Source organism: Antrostomus carolinensis, unplaced genomic scaffold (assembly GCF_000700745.2).
Source record: "Antrostomus carolinensis isolate BGI_N321 unplaced genomic scaffold, ASM70074v2 scaffold7282, whole genome shotgun sequence".
NCBI classification, from domain to species: domain Eukaryota; kingdom Metazoa; phylum Chordata; class Aves; order Caprimulgiformes; family Caprimulgidae; genus Antrostomus; species Antrostomus carolinensis.
In genome coordinates this window covers 1-22727 of record NW_010301555.1, presented here as the reverse complement: position 1 = coordinate 22727, position 22727 = coordinate 1, and the positions used below count along the sequence as shown (strand labels likewise).

Below are 22727 nucleotides of genomic sequence, written 5' to 3'. Positions count from 1 at the left end.
GCAGCAGGACGTGACCCTTCCATGGAGATCCCATCCTGGGAGTTGGTACGAGAAATAGGCTCAGGAGTTTTCTTCTTGCGCTGCAGACCTTTCTGGATGGACTGTGAGTCCGTGGGTAAGTTGGCCAGCTGGTGAAATACATTCCGCTTGCGGATAACAGCATAGACCAAATTTGAGTTCCCTGGGAATCACAGCAACAAAATGAGCAGAGAAGGAAGACTCAAAGAGCTCTGTCAATACAGTACGGCTCACTGGGTACACGAAGCGTGTTTGTGGAGACCTTGCAAGCTCAGAGGAACATGCTTCCACCCACAAAGGCAACGGTGTGAGGAAGAAAGAGCAGAGTTCAGTATCCTCTTACTTATTACAAAGCAGTAGGGGAAATTCAGTAAAATCCTTCTTAGGCTGGAAAAGTGTCAAGACATGGCTTAGAGGCTGACATTCAAACAATTGAGATTAAAAAGGACAGTTTAAACAACATACTAGCACTTATTTTAGAGGAAAAGGTTGTTAGCCAACATCTAACTTTTCTCCTTCTTCAAAAGAGCTCAAAAAACAAATCAGTGGCACTTCATTTGAGGAGAAACAGGTTTGAAATAGGAAATAATTCTTACTGTCTGCAAGGTGGCAGAGAACAGAATGAAACCATCCCCTAAAATAAAACACAAATCAGAGCCACAAAGGCTGTTTAGGATCTGGCAACCACCACTTGCTAGATTTCCATCAGGGAAGCAGAATGGCCATTCTTCATTTGCAGTTCTAAAGCAAAACATCAAATTTTGAGCAGGGAGAAATAAAAGCTCCTAACAGGTTAAGGGACCTCACTATTATTTCCTTGAGGTAAAAGTAAAAGACAGTAATGTTTTTAAGTGGGAAAGGACAAGGCATTCCTGGAAAGGTAGCAAGTGCTAGAACTTTGTTTGGATGGGGTCATTTGGCCTTTAGCTCCACTGACCTGCCAGAGCAGAACTAAGAGGCACCTTTAAACATGTAAAGAAATTGAAGCTGTTTTGTTCCCTCTCCTACATTGCTGAGCAACACGAGCAGTTTCACAGCAGCATCCAGTCAGTCACAACTTAAGTGCTACACACTCATTTTCCCTTCTTTTTCCCCTCTACCCATCTCATCTTCTGGTCTGCAGGAGATTGAGGTTATGCTGATAATTAGCTGCCATCTCATTTTGCTCTAACCTAGCATGTCTGGGCTACGACCCCACACTGATTACCTACTAACCCAACTTCCCAATCCTAGGTGAGTCTCCCTGTAGCTGGTTTCTACACTTCTCCTTTCCTCTCATCTGTTTGGACTTTCTCTCAACTCCCATCTCATGTTCTCTTGGACTAAACTAGTACAAACCCACTAAATACAGCAGTCAGTCTCTTACCATCAAACTGGTACTGAATGATGTTATTGAAAACTTCCAGCAAGAAGAAAACGAGATGGTGATTTTGGACAGCAGAGAACAGGAACCAGGTGGTGGAAAAAGCCTCCAGGAGATGCAGTAACTTGTTAGCAGCCACCATGGAGAGAGACTTCAGGTATGGAGACACTGTGGAAGGTAAACAAATGAAAACTGTATTCACATAAATACACCACTAAAAATGTTGCTCTTACCACCTTCCCCCCCTGCACTTCTGGGAAAGCCTCATGAATAGCTAAGCTCAACAGATTCCACAGAAACATTCCCAAATATAAAAAGTTAAACAGAGACATTGCCTAGTAAAAGCAGGTATTTCTGCTTTTAGTGTAGTTTTACACTAGTAACATCATCTCTGGTGTGCCTCCTGAAAAGCTTACACCACTGGAGCTGCCTGGACACTCACTAAGCCCAAAGGAAGCCACTGCCAGCGTGGGGAGGTGGCACTCCCTGCTGGAGAGGGACAGCACTGCCAACCACCAGACCTGGTAAATGCCCTTCTGTGTCACCTCAGAGGGGCTTCCAGGGCTGATCTGCAGCAGACTAGTTCCCAGCAGCAGTCACTGACACTGGACAATGTTAGGGGACACAGGTACGAGTGCAGGGAGAGGGGAGTGAGAGCAGTCAGAGCTGTCCCCTCTATGGGTTGTGGATTCACAGTGCTTACCATTCACAACGATGGTGAGCAGGCAGTCAAAGAGTGGCTCCAGCCGCTGATGCCCGCTGGTTATGATCTTGTGAAAGACCTACGGTAAGGAAGGAATTCTTGAGCAAGGTAATACCTTACTGAAAGCACCCTCTCAACCAAAACCAGTGCCACCCACACACTAATCGCTTCCTGACACCATTCCTTCCTAGGCAGGGCCCTGCACACTCCACAATTACGCAGGTGGGGAAGGCTGCTCTCACTGCAGACCGGCGCTCCAGGAGTGCAAGCTTTCATTCACAAGGAATCCTTTGGGGATGTGATTACGGCTCTACAACACTGCAAACAGAAACTGACTGTGAGCTGTTCCAAAACACACAGGCAGCCTGACCCAAAAATAAACCACCAGAAAGTAAGAAACATCTTCACCTCCATTGGATTTTGACTCTGAACCCTAATGATAAGCTGCTGGAAGTGCCACAGAACTAATCATTTCACATTTTATTTCAGTGCAAACTACTAACTCAAACATTTGTCCTACTTTTCTTAACTATACCCTCAGACACAGAAAGATTCAACTGTCTCACAACCAGTTCAGACATTCCCAATCTTGGCCTTCCCACCTCTAGCTGGCGTGCCTGTAGAGAAGACCTACAGCATAATGAAAATACAGAGATGATCTAAGATTAATGGAATGTAACAGCAAAACACACAGCGTCAAGAGCAGTTCTGGTGGGCACATTTCTTCCTACTCCTTCTAACAGGAATCTCCTTTTGGAGATTTATTAGAAGCTGCTGAGAGATTCTTCTCTGGCAAACAAGCACTAACATGACAGGAGGGTACCACCTGAGGCTGGTACTGCAAAACACATGCAACCCACACACTTTCTAGCTACTCAGTGGGCTGTCAATCTAGGCAGGATGAGTGTATTGAAGGGGGAAGGAAGATAATTATGACACAGGAGTTATGAGGGATGGAAAAGAACTTCTGGAGCTATACTCACTATGATGAGCAGATCTGCATGTGTCCCTGTGAAGACAGGGATGTCCATAGGCACTCGTACAGAATACGGCTTGTTCAGTCGAACCCCAAAGTTACGCTCCCCACTGAGAAGCAGGAGGATAAAGACCCCAATGTGCATCAAGCCCACTCGTGCTGCAGGAAAAAAAACAAACCAAAAACCATATCACAGTGAGGCCATTGGACTCCTGAAGCCAGAAGAGCATTGAGGAGGGAGGAGAAACACTATGGGACTGCAAAAAAAACTGCACAGACCAGCCTGATAAGGGACATCCCACACAGAGCTGCCTCCATTACTGGTACCAGTGTCCTTCCCAATCACATCTATGGGGCCAGGACAATGTTAAGTCTTGGACAGATCATTCTTTTCTTCATTATGTTCTTGATGTAAATCCATCACTGTAGTAGGAAAGATCTGACTTCTTTCCACTACCCAGTGACAGAGTTTAGCCTGATTTACACCCAAGGCAAGAGCAGATTGCTCATTTCTCACTCTTCATGGGATCAGGGACATAGTTTTTGACAAAAAAAAGTTAACACAGGCTAAGGATCTCCCTTCCCTGTGTTGTGGAACAGATCATGGCCTGCTTCTAGTCCGTTACAAACATTAACACCCAGGTAAGTGAACCACTCTACTCCATGCCTGCAAAAGGCTAAGAACACACACTCCAGATGCTATCACATCTCAGTGGTAGGGAGGAAGCATCTCAAAAACATTCTAGCTCAACTGTCAAGCACAGATCATCCCAAATATTGAAAATAACCAACTTACACTGGTCTGCTCTGGCATCATTGAGAAAATACAAGATTGGGACAAGGATGTCCAGAACATCGCTGCTCTTCAGCACAAAGAAGAGAAATTTCTGGAAGAAAGGGAAGGATTTCAGACAATTACAAGCGTATTTGGTTTTCTGCATCATCTGCAGGACTCAGGTCAGGTTGCCTCAATCTAATTAGTCTCTCAAAACACTAGAGAGTCTGGTGTATGCACCAGCTCTTCAATTCCAGTGTTATTTGTTGAGTTATTATAATACCTGCTCCTGCATTTACCTCAAGCTCTTGCCTTCAAGAGCTGCAGCCTCTCTCTAAAGCTCTTCCTGGAGCCAGATCCCACCAACCCACCCAGTAGGTAGCAGTGTTGATGACCAGAGTACCAGAGAGTCACTGGTAACTACCTGCCCACAGCTCTTCACCAGGGCTCAGTCCAGTCAGAACCACATCAAGCCAGGTGTGGCAAAGCTCAACAAGAAGCAGATCCACACCTTGTTGAAATCACAGAGTTTCCAGAAGAGGACGAGGAGTTCCTGATGGAATTGGATCTTCTTGGCAGAGTTTGGCAGGTAGGTCTGGACCAGCGGGTTTGATAACAAGCGGGCCACTCCTTTCAGGATGAACTGGAAATCCTGCCAACAGACCAGGAAAGAGACTGTGGTGGGCCCAGGGCTAATGCAATCAGCATGAAATCAGACAGGAAATAGCTGAGGACAGGAGCACGTTACCTCCTCTCGGTGTATCCTTGAGAGGTAATTCACAAACAGATTGTCTGGTCCGGGAGGCTGCGTTCAAAGACAAGGAGTGAAATGCTTTTTGGTGAAAAGGTTTACTCAGGAAGTCAAAGTGTAACCACTGTCTCTGGGGGCTAACATCTCTCATTTCAGCTTTCCCCTCTGAATGATGCAGTTTCAAATGCTAGGAGACAGAGCACCTCAGGGAACAGTAAAGTCAGGGGCTTTTCACTTACATGCTCCTGATTCAAGTCAGTGACCAAAACCTAGTGGTTTGGTCATCTACAGCATCTTAATGACCTACAGGAAAGAAGCAGGACTGGGGCAGAGAGAGCAGACTGCAAGGAGAGGAGTGATGCTGGGCCCTACAGGTCAACACTCAATGCAGGTTGGTGTAAGAGGACCACAGAGAGTTCAGGAGAGCAGCAAATACAGATCCCAGTGCCACTCACATCTACATCATCCATGGCCGTGCCAGTGGTTGTGCCATCCACAGTGGGACTTGAACTGGTGGAGCTGTCATAGTCCAAAGTGACAATCAGCACCTGGGCTGCCTCCTCCACCAGGGGCTCGCGGTAGTCGGAGAAAAGCAGATGATTGTAAGGAATTCCATAACCCACGGGGTCGTAGGCACAGACAACGTTCAGGAGCGAGGTGAAGAGTGGGAGCGCGTGCCTGGGGAGGAGAAAACACTCTCAGAAGGCAGAAGCAGGAAGTAAAAGATGCTGCCTTGGAGAGGGATAGGCATCTCTCTCCTCAAGAGTCTGGGCTCACAACAAAACCCCAGCATCTTCTCTAACCCATGACAGTGGCCCATGACTGAGCAGCCCAGAGACAAGAGTCAACACTCCAGCTCCCGGCTGGTCTCCTGGACTGCAGCTGAGAGGGAAGGGGAGGTGAAAAAGGCCGTGTGGCCTCCCAGAGGAATCCTGCGCAGCAATGTGAGAAGAGAGACAGGACCTCAAAGCTCTCTAGACTCTGGAAACACAAAATTGTGTCTTCAGCCAGGACTGTGCTCCCCCAGACAGGTAATTGTCACCTGAGGAGCTGAAAATCCCAGTGAGACAATGTCACTAGAGGGCAGCATTCACCTGCCACCAACACCACAAACCACCCGCTCAGTGTCACACCATCATCCCCACCAGGGCACAGGGTCTACAGCAGAACGGGATCTGCCATTTCCCACAGGACAAGGACCAGTCCTGCATTAAATTCCAGTGAGCACCATTCTCAGTCTCTCCTTTTGCTGCTGAGGAACAATCCTCACCAAGCAGAGATGCTAATGGGGCGTACGTAAGACAGGGACAAAAAAAAAAGGACAACAGCCCCTAGATGTTGGAGGCAGCAAGTCCTATAGTCCCCCATTCCGAACACACTCCATGGAAGAGGCTTGGAAGTATTTCTCCCCACCCTTCAACCTCACCTGTTCTCCGCAGAGCAGAAGAACTGCACCCAGGGGTTGGCGTTGCTGCTGTCTGAGGAGGGAGGCAGATACATGGCCTCAGAGAAACAGGTCAGCAGTAACTTAAGCAGCTCTGTCCTGAAAGAAGGGAAGAAGCAGCTAAGGCTTGGAGCCATTCAGGAACAGGGACTGGGCACAGAAGGTACAATCACTTACCACACCACCACCTAAGTCCTGTATAAAAAGTCCTCCTCAAAGCTAAGCCCATTTCATGTCACAAGCAACACTGCTGCCAGTGGGGCAAAGCTCAGCAGAATTGCTGCCTTATGAAAAAGCACCACAGTACAGAGCTCCTAAGCACTGTCAAAGCAGCAGTGCTTTGCCAGTTTCTGCTGCAGACACTATGACTCCTGTATCATGCCACAAAAAACTATTCAAAAGGACAGTTGGTTCATTTTTTTTTCCTGTGTCCCCAGTCCTGTTAGCTCAGAAAGGAGCAAGGAGACAGCCCCTTGGGAATCACAGACACCCAAGGAGGCAAGGAGAGCCCATGTCCCTCAGATTGCCCTCTCCTGAGCCCAGTTTCTTTCTGTTCTGTCTTTGCAGACCCTCTTACCTATTCAAGTCATGGATGTAGTTAGGCTGTGGAGAATGAGCAAAGCCCACTCCTGCCTCCCAGATGTACTCACAGCTGTCGATGGAGTGGATATCTTCTGCTGAGTCCTGTGGGAGAAATAAGAGGTTGGACCACAGAAGGCAAGAGCCAGAGTTTGACAGCACTAGTGGTATCCAAGGTAGTTCAGCCCCTCTCTCTAGCAGGAGCAAAGAAACCAGCAGAGAAGCATCCAAGACACTCAGACTGTACATACCAGTCCCGCCCAGGAAGCACCCCTGACAGAGGACCTCTTTATTTTCAGCAGGTACTAAGCACCATGCAGAATGAGGCCCTTCCTGTAGCATGCTGAGGTGCAATGCTATCCACCTCCACTGGGAAGGGTCACCCAATTCCAAAGGATCCAAAATACCTCCTGTTCTCATTACTAGATGCATCATCAGCTCCTTTCCTCCTTTCTCATGAAACACAGCCCAGGTCAGGGCTTTTCCTTTGCAGATCAAGAGCACCACACAAGGGTTCAGTCCTGCTCGACACCTCGACCCTATCCCAGAGCACACCATGTCGAGTTTACCCACATAATGGTGACTTGCAATGGCTGCACTCCAAAGGCAGGAGAAACAGCACATTAACCCTCCTTGATAATAAAAGCAGATATGGCTGTGAATTGCTTTTCAGAGGACAAAGCAAGAAGGTGATTGCAAATATGTTATTTCTCCTAGTCAGAACCCTCCCAGTCCCTTGACAGCTGCTGGCATGACTCCCAAACTCTTGCTTCGCAACCTGAGGAGATGAACCACAGCAGTTTGCCCTTCTCTTTTGTCATGGTCAGTCAGGTCAGGGTTGAAGCAGCTTTGCAGAGACAAGCAGACATTGAAAACCACCTGTTGACTCTCCAGGAATGACCAGGAGCAAGGGCCCAGATGTTTGCATCAAATGCACTTAGCACATTTTGGATGTCTCTTTTCTGGGGTTTAATTAAGCAAATTCTACCTCCTGCCTTTTTTCTCCCTGTATTTGGGAAAAGCAGATCAGAAGCCTGTTTGTAATTGCCCTGAGTTCCCACTGCATAACCTCCTCCCTCTCTTCCTGCCTCCCTAAGGCACTAATCTTGGGACAGCAGGACTTGAGGGCAACCAAGATGCACTTACCACCCCAACCACGACTCCCACAAAATCAACATGGTGACAGCAGCTACTGCTGGCACAAAAACAAATGCAGCTTCTTCCACAGTCCAGGCTTCTCCTGCCTTGCTACTCACTTCCTACAGATAGGCCAGAGCTCACCTGCTGTTAGGTTTCTCACCAAGCTCCTCAGAACATCACTGGAGTGCTCAAGACCTCCTTTCACAATCAAATCTTGAACATCTCCTGTGAGACACAGGCTTCATGAAAAAAAGAAATGCAATTACATCCACAAACCTGCTTCTACCACATGTGACTAAGCAGGAAGACCAGGAGACAGCATGTTACTAGCTATCATTATAGCAGTTCTCCAGGCCTAAAAAAGCAGGTGCTGATGTTTCAAAGAGCTCAGCCTTTGCAAGTAAGTGATAAAACACAGAGATGCAGGCACAGTGCAGGACAGAGGGATCCCCAATTTCTAGTCATAATTCCAGGGCCAACTTCAATAGGAAGGCAAACAGCAAAAGAGTATGGGTGACTCTCAGGTCTCCTTTGCCTGTTCCCTCCCAGCTCTTACTCTTCCTCTTTACTCAATTCTGCTCCAGCAACTATCCACCACAACCTGTATCTCTGGGGTCAAATGCTGTTCTGCCATGAGCACAAGGTGGCTGCGCTCATCTCTGCTCTTAAGCTGCAGTCAGATCCAAGAACACAGGTCAGACCAGATCCAGAGGGAAGACAGCTAGGCAAAGGCTGCAGAATCTACAGGCAGCAGACAGGCAGCTAAAAGCAAGGAACATAAAGCATTCGTGATCCCATCATCTAATTCAACATGCCCATAGCCCTGGAAAGCCAGGCTGGCTGCTGCCAAGGGAGAAATGACAGATACAATGTAGGAGGGGGGCTATCCCAGGAAAAAATGTTGACACCCCTACTCATGCAATCCATCCCAAGTGACAGCACAAGACAAGTCCCTCTCTTTCAGCCACACTCCCACTTACTCTTAGCACATACCCATGTGGCTCTGATCCAGCCTCACCCCTTCATCCCCAAATGACAGATTTTAACCCTGTTTCTACTATCCAGAAACTTCAAGCAAGTGATTCAGTACTCAGGTTTGTCAGGGAGTTTTGCAGCCATCAAATACACTGTGGTTTAGCATAGTCATTTTTTATTTACTTCATAGCTATATCAAAAATGAGGGCTCCCCACTTTTGTTTATAGACTGGACCTACAAGAAACACCAGAGAGTCATTGGTGGGGAGGTAGAAAGAGAGGAAAGGAGGGAGAGGCACCAGAATGCGTCCTTAGCACACGTGGTAGGAGAATCCTGCTTCAGGAAACTTCACTGAAGTAAAAACCAGCCACCATAAAGGTCTAAAGATCAGAACACATTTGTCTTTGCTGCAACGATACAAAGAGGGAGAGGAGGGAGAAAGACACAACAGAGCCCATCTACTCATTCACATCACAGCACCCACGACCAGGCAAACAGCTGCTTCCTGCCCTGGACTGCATCAAAATGCCAGTGAAAGGAACAAGGTGCTAAAGGTCTCTGCTCTGATGGCACCAACGGAAGAGCAGCTGTTTGCCAGCACAATCACCTTTTCCTGAGGGGCGAGCTGCAGTGCAGGGGTAAGCACCAGCCACTCCAGCTGAGACTCACCCAGCTGTCTCAGCACATCTGTTTTAGAAGGCATGAACACCACACACCGAACCCAAAATGTTGACCAATATTAGTCACTGTGTGTTCAAGCTCAGCAACTCCACATTTTTCTGCGTGCAGGTTTGCAGGAAGCTGCTCTGGGGTTTTCCAGGGTGTTCCCCACCATGCAGCTAATCTACCTTCTCTGCAGATAAATCTCATCATTCAACTCACCACCGTGCTCCTCCGGTGGCTCTGCACAGTGAAATCAGGACAGAAGAGCAGATCTGCGACAGCCAGGAGCAATGACTCAGCCAGCGGCCGGGCATTTTCATCATCTTCATCTCCCTAAAAGCAAGGAACATGGAAGAGCATTGTCAGCCTAGGGTTAGCAAAGGGCACCCAGTAACACTGGTTTAACACAGCAAGAGAAGACACACTCCCCAAGAACACACAGGGAGGCAAGAAGTTACAAAGGAACAAGAGGGAGAAACACACAAAACAGTACAGGAAAGAAATTCCCCCCTGGAAGGTGATGACTAAATAGGGACAAGCTCTTTAATGGCACCAAACTGAGCAAAGGCCTTGAGATGTCAGGGAAACAGAACAGCAGTACTGGAGCTTGCCATGTGGAGATGCTTGACTTACTGAAGACAAAAGAAAAGGGAACCACTTGCAGAGAAGAGGGTTTTACAGTCATGAAGGAAGGTGATTTGCACAGTGCACAGAGACAGCAATAGGAACAAACCAGCAGTGAGGTGCAAAACCTCTCAAAGTCCTGCATGGGCTGCCCAGAACTGGAGGTGACAGAACCAGGAGAGGCTGCAGGCACCGTGCTCAGCAAGAAGCCACCTCAGCCTGCCATGGCAGAGCAAACATGACAGCAGAGGGGATTTTGCTTTCTCTGGTGCTCAAAGCAATCACTTGAATCATGCATGGCTACTCCTCTGCAGCCGTTGCCACAGGAAACCTTGCCAGATCTTGCCTGTTAAAGAGCATCCTGGATGGGAGGCCTTCCCCATCACACACTGGTGCTGGAGGGAAAGGCAGGTTTAGCTTATCTACCTCAGCCAGGCCTCTGTCAGCCTGGGCATGGCACACGGCTCTTAAATCACAGCAGGCAGCTAAGGGAGATAATTGCCTGTGTGGCTCTGACGACTCCTGCCTAACAGATCCCAGATGTAAAGAGAGGCTGGGAGAGGATGGATGGTGGCAGCACAGCACAGATGTTTTCACTTGGGCTCACAGTCAGAGATAAAATTACAAGCATTAATGTCTAAGGGGGTTACTTTCCAAGAACAATCTTCACTAACATCACCTCAGCTGCCAGGGTAAGTCCCTGCAGGCTCTGGGTACCACCACATCCAACATGGGTGAGACACAACAGAGACTCCCTTTACAGCAGGGAGGCACCCATGCTCCAGGAGCTCTGCCATCCATCACTGCACCACGAATCATAGAATCACAGGCTGGTTTGGGTTGGAAGGGACCTGAAAGCTCATCCAGTCCCAACCCCCCTGCCAGCAGCAGGGACACCTTCCACTAGACCAGGTTGCTCAAAGCCTCATCCAACCTGGCCTTGAACACTTCCAGGGAGAAGCAGCCACAGCTTCTCTGGGCAACCTGGGCCAGTGTCTCACCACCCTCACAGGAAAGAATTTCTTCCTCATATCTAATCTAAACCTCCCCTCTTCCAGTTTAAAGCCATTTCCCCTTGTTCTATCACTAACTACCCTTATAAAAAGTCCTTCCCCAGCCCTTCAGGTACTGGAAGGCCGCTAGAAGGTCTCCCCAAAGCCTACTCTTTCAGTTTGACTTGAATCTTAAATCAACTATAGTTAATGGAATAAAGTCATTTTAGCTTGAGAAAGTCACAGAGCCTTTAGTACCTCGCTCGTGTTCATTTTGAGTCACACCTCCTGTTTTACTGGACAAGCCTCCCCTCAAATATCAGCTCTCTCCTACAGCTACACACCCAAGTGAAATATTCAGATGATGCAGCAACCTGTGCTAAACAAAGCAGCTGAGGGTGAGAGGAAGAGCAGTAAGATCCAAAGGAAGGAAAAGAACTTAGAAGGTGCCACCTAATTTCTGACCAAATAGAAATAACTGCAATAAAGTTGCCCCCAAAGTATACAGGGGTTTGTATAGATCTGTATAGATCTCCCCTTCACCCTCCAGAAAGAAGAGTAAGTGCCAAGAGACAGACCCCTCCTCGGCCAGCCCCAGGGACAGTTGACCAGAAGAAACCTCTCCAGTCTGGGTCCTCGAAGATGTAAGGCAGGATACGGGTGAGGAGCCGGCAGCAGTTCAAAACGATTTGTCTCTCCTTCTCCGTGTGGCAGCCGCTCTCTGCTCCCTGCACCAGCTTCTCCACAGCCTGAGGGAAACAAAACCAAGGCAGGCAGCATTAGCCAGGACACCTTAGTGAGAGCTGAGCAGGTCTGTCCTGCTGGTGACACCCTCACATAGAGCTACGAGCAGTTCCTGGAGCCCATTTTGCCCCCAGTTCAATGGTACAGTCCCTGTTGCTGTTTCAAACACGGCAGAAATTGAGTTAATGATCTTAAACAAACCTTCTTGAATTTCTACCATCCCACTACAAGAGACCTCACATGCCAGGGCTAATCCATGCAGCACACGTGTCGTGCCACGTGGGACAGGCAGCCACAGCACCAGAAGGCTCCTTCCATCCAGCACTGCTCCATGACACCACACGCTGCAAAGAGCAGATCGGATTAATCAGCCACAGCAGGTACAGAAGATGTGGGCAGGACCGAGGCAGCAGCACTGTGCTGCTGTGTGAGGCACTGGCACAGGGAGACTGCACAGAAACACACCAAGGATGACAGATCTGTGTGTGCTGCTGTGATTTTGGACTAGATGATCTTTCAACGTCCCTTCCAATCCCTAACATTCTGTGATACAGCAGGGACCTCTCCTGCCTCAGGAGGTGGGAGCTGAGCTGCTGCCTGTGAGTGTTGAGTGTAGGGATATGGCCTCCAGCAGTCTGGGAGATCCTGCTGCAGAGGAGGGGGGCAGCCCAGGTTTCCCCCACTGGATCTGTAAAAAGGAATGCTGCTCTGGGAAGAAGTTCTGAGCAGAGATTCTGCAGTCCATCTCATCACTGCTGAAACAGTCACACTGGGTTTTTCAGAACAGGACGTGGGTCTTGCCAGGCAGCAGCCACAGCCCCAGGAGGCAGCAGCAGGAGGTTTTACCCACAAATAGAGAAGGGCAGAGCTCCTTCCCCCAGTAGCTGCACCCACTTGCTCTTATGCCCTGATCCCAAGGGGAAACAGAGGAGGAATGAAAGCCAAAACATTCACCAAGGATTCATTTTGCTGCTTTTTAATTCATGAGGTCATGTGTCCCTGCTTATTTTCATAGCAGACTGTCTGGGTCACTGACTCTGCTGGCCTGCGTCATTGCCTTAATGGGCATTTAAACGCTGGTTTTGCCATCTCCCTCTGTCCACACGCTGCTCTCTGACTGAGCTTAACTATATTTTCAGGCACATTTGTGACTCTGTACAGTCTGAATCTCTAGCCATGACTTACAAATGACATTTGAGCCACGCTGTAGTGCTCTCCACAAACACACAGCATTTGCTAAGTCCAGTGGCACACTGCACGTGGCACAGGTCAGGGTCCTCAGCCTGGCAAAAGCACTGAAGGAGTCTGCAGGCTCCTCTGGCCCTGATATCCCAGGATCTAGGGCTCCTGGACAAACAGCCCTGCAGTCACCAGATCTCCCAACACATCTGCTTCCAGCACGGAGAACAGTCTATATTTTAGTCTTGGGTTTGGGGAAGTCAGAGTCAAAGGGGTTATGTAGTCAGTGCAGGTCTCCTCAGCCCCTCACAATTCCCAAGCAGATGAGTGCTAGGAGACAGGGAAGAACTGTTCCATTTTTCCTCATTTTTTTGTATTCTTTCTCAAGTATCCACTGCAAGTAACTGCCCAAGGCAGAATTCCCAGTCAGAGGTACCTTCAATATGATTCAGTAGGTCTCATTCATGTTTTGTACAGCAGGAAAGAAAAATAGGACATCAACAACCATTTCAAACTAGGAAAATGCCATTCCAAATGTTCCCAATACTACAAATTCAAGGTTGCCCTCTGCACGGCTCATATCAGGAGCATTATTAACACCTGCACCTTCCCAGACAGAATAACTCCCAGGCTGTTGCTCACCAGCTTGACAATCTGCCAAACCTGGCAGGGTAGGAAACATGAGTCAATGTCCCTTGTGCTCCACACAAGGACGTGGCAACACCAGAGGCAGCATCAGGGATGCTCTGATGTCACAGCAGAAGGAAGAAAAAAGTCTTGAGATCTCCCTCGGACTTCATCTAGGCCCTTGTGCAGTGACAATCTCCACATCCCTCTGGGATCTATCGGCTTGAAGCCAGACTGATGCATGGTGAAGAGCAATTAGATGCAGACAAAGAATTGGATGTACCAGCCTCACCACAAATATGCAGCCTTGGTACAAAGTCCCCTAAGTAGGAAGCAGTTTACACAGCAGGCAAGAGCCATGAGGGGAGAGTGAAACACAGGAAGAGGGCAAGAGAAAAAAGATTCCAAAGTGAGCAACTGTCAGCTGTGGTCTGTGCTAAACCAAGAGAGGAAGGGCTGAGAGTCACCATCAGGAGAAGACAGGGATAAGCAAGCACATCACGTGGTACAAGGAAATAACAGGCTCCCCTTGGGAGACACAGCACTATTGATCCAGGGACACCCCCTGCTAGAACAGCACCAAGGAATAAGACGGCACCAATCTCACCTTGTAACACAGAGTCGCCAAGTTCGAAGGCGATTCTTCTCTCACTGCTCGGATCTCTGCAGCTGGTACGAGGGCAAAGACATCCTGCACTGAAGTGGCTGTGTCTGCCCAGAACTGGTCCCAAAAGGCATCATCCGTTGCCTCCACGGGCTGTGGAGAGACAAACATGGTTACAGATGCACAACTATCGTTCTATGAGGTCCAAACATCAGCGATAATGCCTGGCTTGGGGATGGGACCAGACACAGAAGAGGTTCAATAAAACATACTGGCACCGTTTTTGTACCTCATCAACCTCTTTGTTCCCATGGCTTTGGGTGATTTCATCTCCCAAACAAAGCATGCCCTCAGCAAGGGGGTGAGCAGCAAGACATTTATGTGACCAACTGCATCAGACTGGGTCCAAGTCTTCCATGGAGTCACAACACACAAGGTCTCCTGCTTGTCTGCAACCCGTAGCATGTATTACAAGATCTTCATCAATGCACGTGGGCCAGGCTGCTCTCATGCGTTATCACCTCCAAGACAAGCCAAGGATGCCCTGAGCGTGCCCTGGAACTACTTATATTGTAATCAAAGTCTCAAGGAAGCAATCAGGACATTTCACATTAGGGCACGAAGAGACCCAGGGAACTGACAGACCCACCTCAAAGCACTTACAGCTGCAGCGGAATTGATCTTTCTGAATCAAATATTTATAGGGGACTGGACCCAGTGCAGCTGGTCGCTGCCAAGGCTTTGTTCTTAAAAAGCACTAAGTGTGCAATTCAAAGGGGAAGATGGAAGAAGGAGACCAATATAGCAAAAAAAACCTCAATCCATTTCAGACCTGTGGTCTGAGAAGGCACTAGCCCCATATGCCTGAGAACTCACCTCTTCCCATTACCTTTTCTGGCTCTGCAGGTGCAGACAAGCTCCTCTTTTACCAGCACTGCTGCCCCTTGTCACAGTGAGAGATTAAATATTCTCCTTGAGCCCACCCTGAAACCTCATGGATAGGGATGAGGACAGCACGTTTGCCCAGCTGCAGCTGGAAAGAGAGCTCTGTACAGCTGGCTGCAGAGTCCCAGTGTTACTGTCCTGGTTTTGCTGGGACAGAGTTAATGTTCTTCTTAGCAGTTAGAATAGCTGTGGTTTAGTGTCAGTGTAGAACTTGTTATGAGAGGAATGTTGATAAAAGTACCGATGTTATTAGTTGCTGCTGGAGCTCAAGGCCACCATGTTTGGCTGCTTCACAGCTGCATTAGGACTGGGAGGGAGAAGTGCAGTGAACAGCAAACCCCAAACTGTCATTTGATGTGCCCATGAGATATTCCATCTCATATCACGTCATGTGAGTGCAAAACCCCAAATTGGCATTTGGATGTGCCAATGAGATATTCCAGATCACGTCACGTCATGGTCAGTGTACTAACCAGGGTTGACTGGAAATTGGGGGGATTCTCTTGGGGATCGCTCAGGCTCTCACTCTTCCAGGGTTTCAGTTTCAGGACTGTCTCTGCTCTGGGATCACTGGTTGGGACAGGCTGGGCATCGGTCGGTGGGTGGTGAGCAACTGCCCTGGGCATCACTCATTTGTATCTTATTGTTCTTATCATTATAATTTTATTTTAATCAGTAAATAGTTTTTATCTCAACCCGTGAGTTTCCTTCCCCTTTTCTTTCCAATTCTCTCCCCTACTCCCTGGGAGGGGGGGAAGTGAGAGAGCAGGCTGTGTTTGACTGCCAGCCAAACCACCACAGTTATTTCCCCCAAGCTTCTTCCTGACAGCATGGCACCTACCTGGACATCAAAACAACAACGATGACAACCTGGGTGTCAGGTTATATGCGGCTGAGCAAAGCAGACTGGACCTTGCTGTGCCCTTTATGGCCTCGCAGAGGCAGAAAGCAGTGCTGGACATTCGAGGTGAAGCAGAGACTCAGACACACAGAGCCAGTGACGCCTCCAACCCTGAGGAAGCACAGCAATGACCTCCCGCTCCCCAAAAGGTGAAAATGCACTGTTTGCTGAACAAGAAGGCATCTCCATTACACAACATCTCAGGTATCCAAAGCCTGGGAGCTCTGAATAATCAGGAATTACTTAACTTTTCAGCCAGTCTAAAACTGAGCACAGCTCTTGCCATCTGAACGCTAATGCTCACCAAGAGATGGGCATCGCCCAAACAAGGCTAGGAGTGCTCAACCAGCTCAGGGGTCCAGCTCTGTCCGGGGGCAGAGATAAATACATGTCTGTTTGTGCCAAGCAGCGTGAAAGAGATGGATCCATGATTTCAGTCAGAAGAGGAAAATGCCAGCTCGTCCAGAGGAGTTTCCTCGGCCACTCTGAAGCACAGTGGCACACTTGGCAGGTCAGAAGGGCCGTTCCCCTGAGCAACCCCAGCTCTCAGCTTGGGGCGAGGGGAACCTCCTGCCTCTGAGTGCACCAGCTCCAAGGCAAACAGCAGCTCTCCTTAGCTGCAATAATCAGCACCGTGGGCGGGTTTACCGTGTCAGATGGGAAAGGGGCAAAAATATGAACATGTGTTTAATTTAAACAATTCCTGCTCACTCCCAGCTCTTTCGTAGTAGGCAGAAAACTTGCCCAGTTCTGTGCTGTTTCTAAACGCAGCTCCAGGGAGAACAGCTCATTCACAGCTCTGACAGGGAGAAGTGCTGCATTTCCCCCTTTGCTGTCACCTCCTCAATTAACAGCCACAGTCTGGGAGCAGGTGACGTGTCACTACCACCCAAAGGCCAAACAGTGAGAGGGGCCCCCAAACTAGTAGAGCAGGTTACTGCCCTGCAGCTCTCTGCCTTAACGCTTCAGTGCCAGAGAGGCTGCTCCTTGCTTGTCCTGGTCCTTCCAGCCACGCAATGAACCAGCCCAAGTGACTCTCCAGTCCTTAAAAACAAAACCAGAAAGAAAAAACCCCACACATCTTTAGGCATCATCTTAAACCCTGCTCTAATGCTGAAACCCTCTTTGTTTTATCACCTGGCCACCAAAGCAAGTTCCTATCAAACCACTTCCCAAAGGAAGAGGAACTTTTTCCAAATGGTTCAAGATTGCAGCTCCTCAGAGGGGATCTGCAGGAACAGCCAAGTGTTTAGAGCCTGATTTTCAGTGTGTGAAGGAGCTGTGTTCTTTGTAACCTGGGCACGAAAATGCTTAAGTGGAAGCAAAGCTATTTTGCAAATCTCATCACTTATTATACTCCTCAAAAAAAAAAGCACCAAGTATTTGGAAATCCAGTCTATGTAATGCACAAAACTTCCTACAACCCTTTTAAAACACTTACCACAACCACAGGTCTAATTGCCACATGTACCTGCTGGCTGCCTGCCACAACCACTCCCACCAACAACAGCGAGGAGCAATTGCTGCTAATTAGAGATCATGCATAAATAATGGCTTCACTCTCATCTAGAGAGGAAGGAGAAAACCATTTCCCTCCAGTAGACACAGATCCCTTTACCTCCCACTAGCCTGAGGCCTCCTCAGAGGTCGAACACAGCCGCTATTTTACAGATGGCAACACAACAGCTAAGATGGATCGAAGAACACGATCTCCAACTAAAATTACACGGAGTTAAAGAAGCAGAGCAGCAATTACCCGAGCTGCAACGCTGGATGCTGCAGCCACATTAATGTCACGGCTGCCATCTTGGCAAGCAGATTACGTTAAAACACCATTTCTTTGGTTTTTAATAGCTGCAGCAAGTCAGCTCCTCACCCAACAGATGGTATCCTGCATACAATCCTGGGACATGAATTCAGTACTGAATCACCCACATCCCCACAGCCCCCTGTTTTAATTAACAGTCTGGCATCATGAAGCTACTCGATCCGCATAATATTCATCTCCTTGACAGAACATTACTGGATGTTTTTAAACTGATTGTAATTCTGCACACAGCATCTCTGGGGATCTAAATATCCATTTCCTCACGCTGAGCTCACCCAACAACCTGTATCGAGCTCACCGAGAAGGGAAATACAGACACTTAGAACAGTCTTGTTCACCAGCCATGGATATCTTCATTTGGGAAAGTCAAGATTTAGTGACCAGTGTTGGAAGTGCACACGCTGCAGTAACAAACCCCACAGCACCACAGCTAGCCTTGACAGTGCTTTAACCAGAAGAGCTCAGGGGGAGCTGAATCCTCACCAGCAACACTGTGAGCTGGGGCCCCTTCAGACCCTCCAGATCAGCACAGATGTGTCCTCTCTTGGTGAGGGAGCTGCAGCACACAGATAAGAGCCTGATGCACTCTCAACACTGTGCAGACAACCAGCTCCACACCAGCGGTGCTGTGAGAATGAGGACTTCATTGTTGCAGCAAGAATCGAGGGATCAGTAGCTCAGCTCTACTCTGGAAACACGACAAGCACATCTAGAGACCAAAGGAAGTTCCTGACCCCCCCATGCACCCCACCACAGAGGCTGTTCAAGGTAGAGCTAACTGGCAGAGAGAGATGCTGCTGCCTGCACCGAGCTCTCCACACCAAAGGGGAGAGATGACTGTAGTGCAGAGCGGGTGCTGAGAATACAGTGGGCAGAGCTGAGGTGATACAACATCTCAGAGCAGGCAAAGAGAGAGACTTTTGCCATCAGCTCACCTGGGCAAGGTGTAAAGAACTCCCACCTGCATGCTGGCCACGAAAAGGCAGAACTAGTCCGACCGGACACCTCCAGTTTTTATTTCCCAATAGTTAGATATGTTGGGTTTCAGGTTCTTGAAGCACACCACACACACACACACTGTAGGAATCAGAAAAGGAAGACGCTTGGTTTGCAAGCAACTTGCCAGTTACTGAAAGGAAAATCACAGCCCTGAATTCCCAAGCAAACAGGATACATCACAGGAAACAGGAAAACAGAGTGGAGCTGACCATGTCCTGTAAACAGGAAAAAGTCCCCAGGCACAGCCTCCCCCCACTCGTTACTGTCCTCAGCCTCAGGCCGCTACCACCTTCGCTTTCTCTTTCAGACACAATCCCTTACAAACTCAGGCAGGGTGAGTGTTTGCATCCTCCTCTCAAACAAGAGCTGTCTGTACTTACACCTTTACCTCAAACACCCCTTCCCAACAATTCCTCCATCAGGTCCCTACTGGAGGACTGTCCTTAAACTGATTCCGAGGTTGCTGCAAATTGCCAGCAGAGAATCAAGGGGACAAGCAGCCACTAGTCTTGTTCACTTTATTCTTCTGCTTCTTGCCAACACGCCAGCTGAGCATCCCATAAGCTGAGGTAGCAAGGTGTTTGGGGCAGGGACTCTCCTTCTTCTGGGACTCAACAGCAAAGCAGGTCCCTCATCCCTCACCAGGGTTTCTAGCCAGTACTACACAAACTCGGATAACATGTGACAGCAGTGTGATCCTTTCCACCCCAAATGAGGCAGAACTATGGAGTGTAATGACCACAGAGCCACTCATGCAGCACTTGATTGAGCTCCAGGAGATCAGGCAACCCTGCAGGGCCAGCAGATTAGCTCAAAGCCATACACACACCTTTGTACCACCTGTTTGTGAGCCAGTGTGTGAAACAAAAGTCTGAGGATAGACTTTTCAAAGCATTAATAACCAGGGAGATTTCATCCCTGCTGCCAAGGACAGCAGCTCCACACAGATTTCAGAGCAGAAGTAAATTTTTCTATAGGATCTTTGCAGTCAGCAGTGCAGAATCAAGGAGAGGCTCCACATGAGTCTGTCACCAGTCCTCAGCTCCCACAGCAGAGACTGTTGCAATGGGAACTGGAAAATGGGGTTTGTGGAAGTCTGGCAGGGAAAGCCTAGGACAAAAGTCAGCTGGGTGAAGTGTTAGTTACAGCTTTGCTTTTAAGACAACTTTGCTTTTGATCAATCTGAGACACTTGGATCCTTAAATCAAGCTCAAACACTACCAGAAATAGGTTCCCAGAAACCAACCTCTAAGAACAAGATGTACTTTTATCAGGCTCAAATTAACAGCCTGTTGTACTACTGCATTTCCACGTCAGGGAAAAAGAAAGGACTGGCGTTTGTCCCTCATGTTTAATCCTTCCTGTTTCTTTAAAAGCAGAGGCATAACCTGCATTAAAATCTACCAAGCTAGCTTACAAGATCAACATTTCTTACCTTCCAGTTGTTTTTTTTGCAGAAACTGTTTAATCACCAACAGGCTGAGAAAAAAAAAAACATGTTTCCTCAGCAATTAAGATGCTCTGCTTCAGTTCCCTGCTCTGCCACTGACTAGTTGCCATACTCACAATCTACGTTTCCCTTCACCTGTTAAGTACATAGAATTTTGTGAGGGCTCACACATTCTCTGTGATAAAGCACACCTGTTTTATTATTAAAAGACTGAGCCCTAACAATGTAAAGGTGTGCAGTGTAATGTCATATATACGGATCATATAAAAATCCTAAAGCCCATTTCTCCATGTGTGATTATAAATATAAATCTGTAGCATAAGCCAATTCCTTCCTTCTGGTACTACTGACCTTTTTTAATCACTAAAATCGTTCTGAAGTAATTTTTCCTTTTTAATACTCTTACATATTCAGAGTTTCTCTTTGGCAATTAAAAAAATCAATTAAGTCAATTTCATTTGTGCCCAAACTTGGTTCAGCTTTCCAGTTCTGGGCTCCACGTGTGCTACAAGCATTCAAGTGTTATATTCCTTACAGATATATCTTTTTTTTAAAATGTTCACATGGGAAAGGTCATATTTTTTAATTGATTAAAACCTGGAGATTATAAAAACTTATTTTTAAGAAAAAAATCTAACTTCAGTGCCAACTTTGAACTTTCACTAGTGAGTGAACAGTGCTTTCTGCTCAACCACTTCCTTCCATCAGAGCCTTAAGAAACACCACACGGTGCATTACTAAGCTCACGGTTTCACATTACCAATGATGTGATGAAAATCTATTTGTCCAGCTACATAACGTCAGAGGAGAAGGCTGAAAAAAAGGAGACACATTGCTGAGAAAGCAAAGCATCTTTTGAGCTAATAGCTGTGAAGGATTTGACTCTGCCCAATATTGCAGCCTGGTTTTGAATCCAGGGTCTCACAGCCTAGGCAGTTACCTGGAGGTTGCTGCTGGTCCGAGCTCAGACGGCTCCAGGAAAGCCCAGTCACACATCCTGCACAAGCAAACACCAGTGCCCTTCTACAGTATGTAAATATGGGAGCGCCAACACTCCACCCTTTTTCCACATGGCAGTTAGTCTCACCTAGACCACAAAGACGTGAAACGAATCCAGCCAAGAATGAAGCTTTTTCTCCTTCCTTTATTCGGTGCCCCAGTGAAGCTTCTCTCATTACACACATCGATAAACCAGGGGAGGGGAGCGCTCTCTTCTTGGCTGTCGATCTGAAGGTTTGCCTCATACAGGATTTTCTTTGTGAACAGCAGACTGAGAAGATCCCTATAGCTAACACAGGCACTGAAAAACTAGGTAGGCTTAATTTTATTTTGTCCCCAATCTCACTTTATAAGCAAGTTTCCCAGTAGAGGAAGAACAGTCCAAAGCTGAAGACACTTTGAATTATTTGCCATCCAGAACAGACTTTGGAAGAATCCTTTCAAACATTAATTCACCCACTTCTGTTTTTGCCTATGGATGCTGTGGAACATCCACAATTGGAGGTTGCTAAGAGTATGTTCACAAAAGCTAATCCAGAACAATGCAGAGGGAACTAATACTGAAAGTATAAACACAATTTCTCAAAGGCTCTTCCAGCCTTACTTTCTAGGATTCGTTACTGGTTCCTAGTCTTTGTCTCTTGAGTTTTCACTGGTTTTTCTCCTGTTACCCTTTACCCCTTTGCATCCATATCCTTTTCTTCTGAATTCTTTCCCCAGGGTTAAGTATCTTCCTACCATCATCCCTGAGTTTTCTTAGCAGCTATTATTCCCTCGCTGCCAAAGGTGGATCATAACAGCAATTCTCCATTGTAGCTCAGAAGAGCCCAAGATGTGATTTCTCAACACAGCAAAATCCCTCTGCTCCTTAGACAGAAGGGCAATCTCCTAATTTTCTGCCTGTGTGCCACTGCAGCTGCTGGGCTCCCAACTTAAGACAAGAACTAAACAAGCTCCCAGGACACAAGCAACATCTGTTAGACCTCCAGGCAACCACCCTCCCTACACACAGTCCTCATTTCCTTCACTTAATTCCAACTCCTCTTCAGCCTGCAGAAATAACACATTATTTCACAGGTCACGGATGGAAACTGCTTCTGTAACAAAAAAGCTCACCCCAACAGCATGGTTGACCAAAAGCCCTTTAATTTCCACTAATAATTTGGGGGGGGGTAGGGTGGGAAATGCAGAAAAAGGGAACATTGCCAAACCTTGTAGTGATGTAAACCTGCAGCTGAATACATGAGGAGCTGTGGACATCCCTCACGACAGCAGCATCTCGGTCGGGCATGAGTGCCACGATACAGGCACGGCCCTGCTAGACCTGACAGCTGCTCGGGAACCAGCCGGCACCCCGAGGCAGAGCACAGCCTCACCGCCCGGCTCCTGCTCCCCCTCGGGTCTCTGGGGACCAGCGACACGGCAGATGGGCCCGGCTCACCCCGAT

At 47.9% G+C, this 22727-nt stretch overlaps 1 protein-coding gene across 1 annotated transcript in view; it reads right to left on the bottom strand.

Moving 5' to 3' along the window:
- HID1 (HID1 domain containing) overlaps nucleotides 1-14311 on the bottom strand; it is a gene marked incomplete at its 5' end in the record, with an annotated part of 20884 nt that extends 6573 nt beyond the window's left edge. The window contains 13 exons of the mRNA XM_010163503.1: nucleotides 1-181; nucleotides 1385-1549; nucleotides 2085-2163; nucleotides 3068-3219; nucleotides 3857-3947; nucleotides 4347-4487; nucleotides 4584-4640; nucleotides 5042-5264; nucleotides 6013-6129; nucleotides 6608-6714; nucleotides 9608-9721; nucleotides 11583-11753; nucleotides 14162-14311. Coding sequence (XP_010161805.1) covers nucleotides 1-181; nucleotides 1385-1549; nucleotides 2085-2163; nucleotides 3068-3219; nucleotides 3857-3947; nucleotides 4347-4487; nucleotides 4584-4640; nucleotides 5042-5264; nucleotides 6013-6129; nucleotides 6608-6714; nucleotides 9608-9721; nucleotides 11583-11753; nucleotides 14162-14311 — 1748 coding nt within the window. The remainder of the gene's footprint in view (nucleotides 182-1384; nucleotides 1550-2084; nucleotides 2164-3067; nucleotides 3220-3856; nucleotides 3948-4346; nucleotides 4488-4583; nucleotides 4641-5041; nucleotides 5265-6012; nucleotides 6130-6607; nucleotides 6715-9607; nucleotides 9722-11582; nucleotides 11754-14161) is intronic.
- Nucleotides 14312-22727: the final 8416 nt, after the last annotated feature.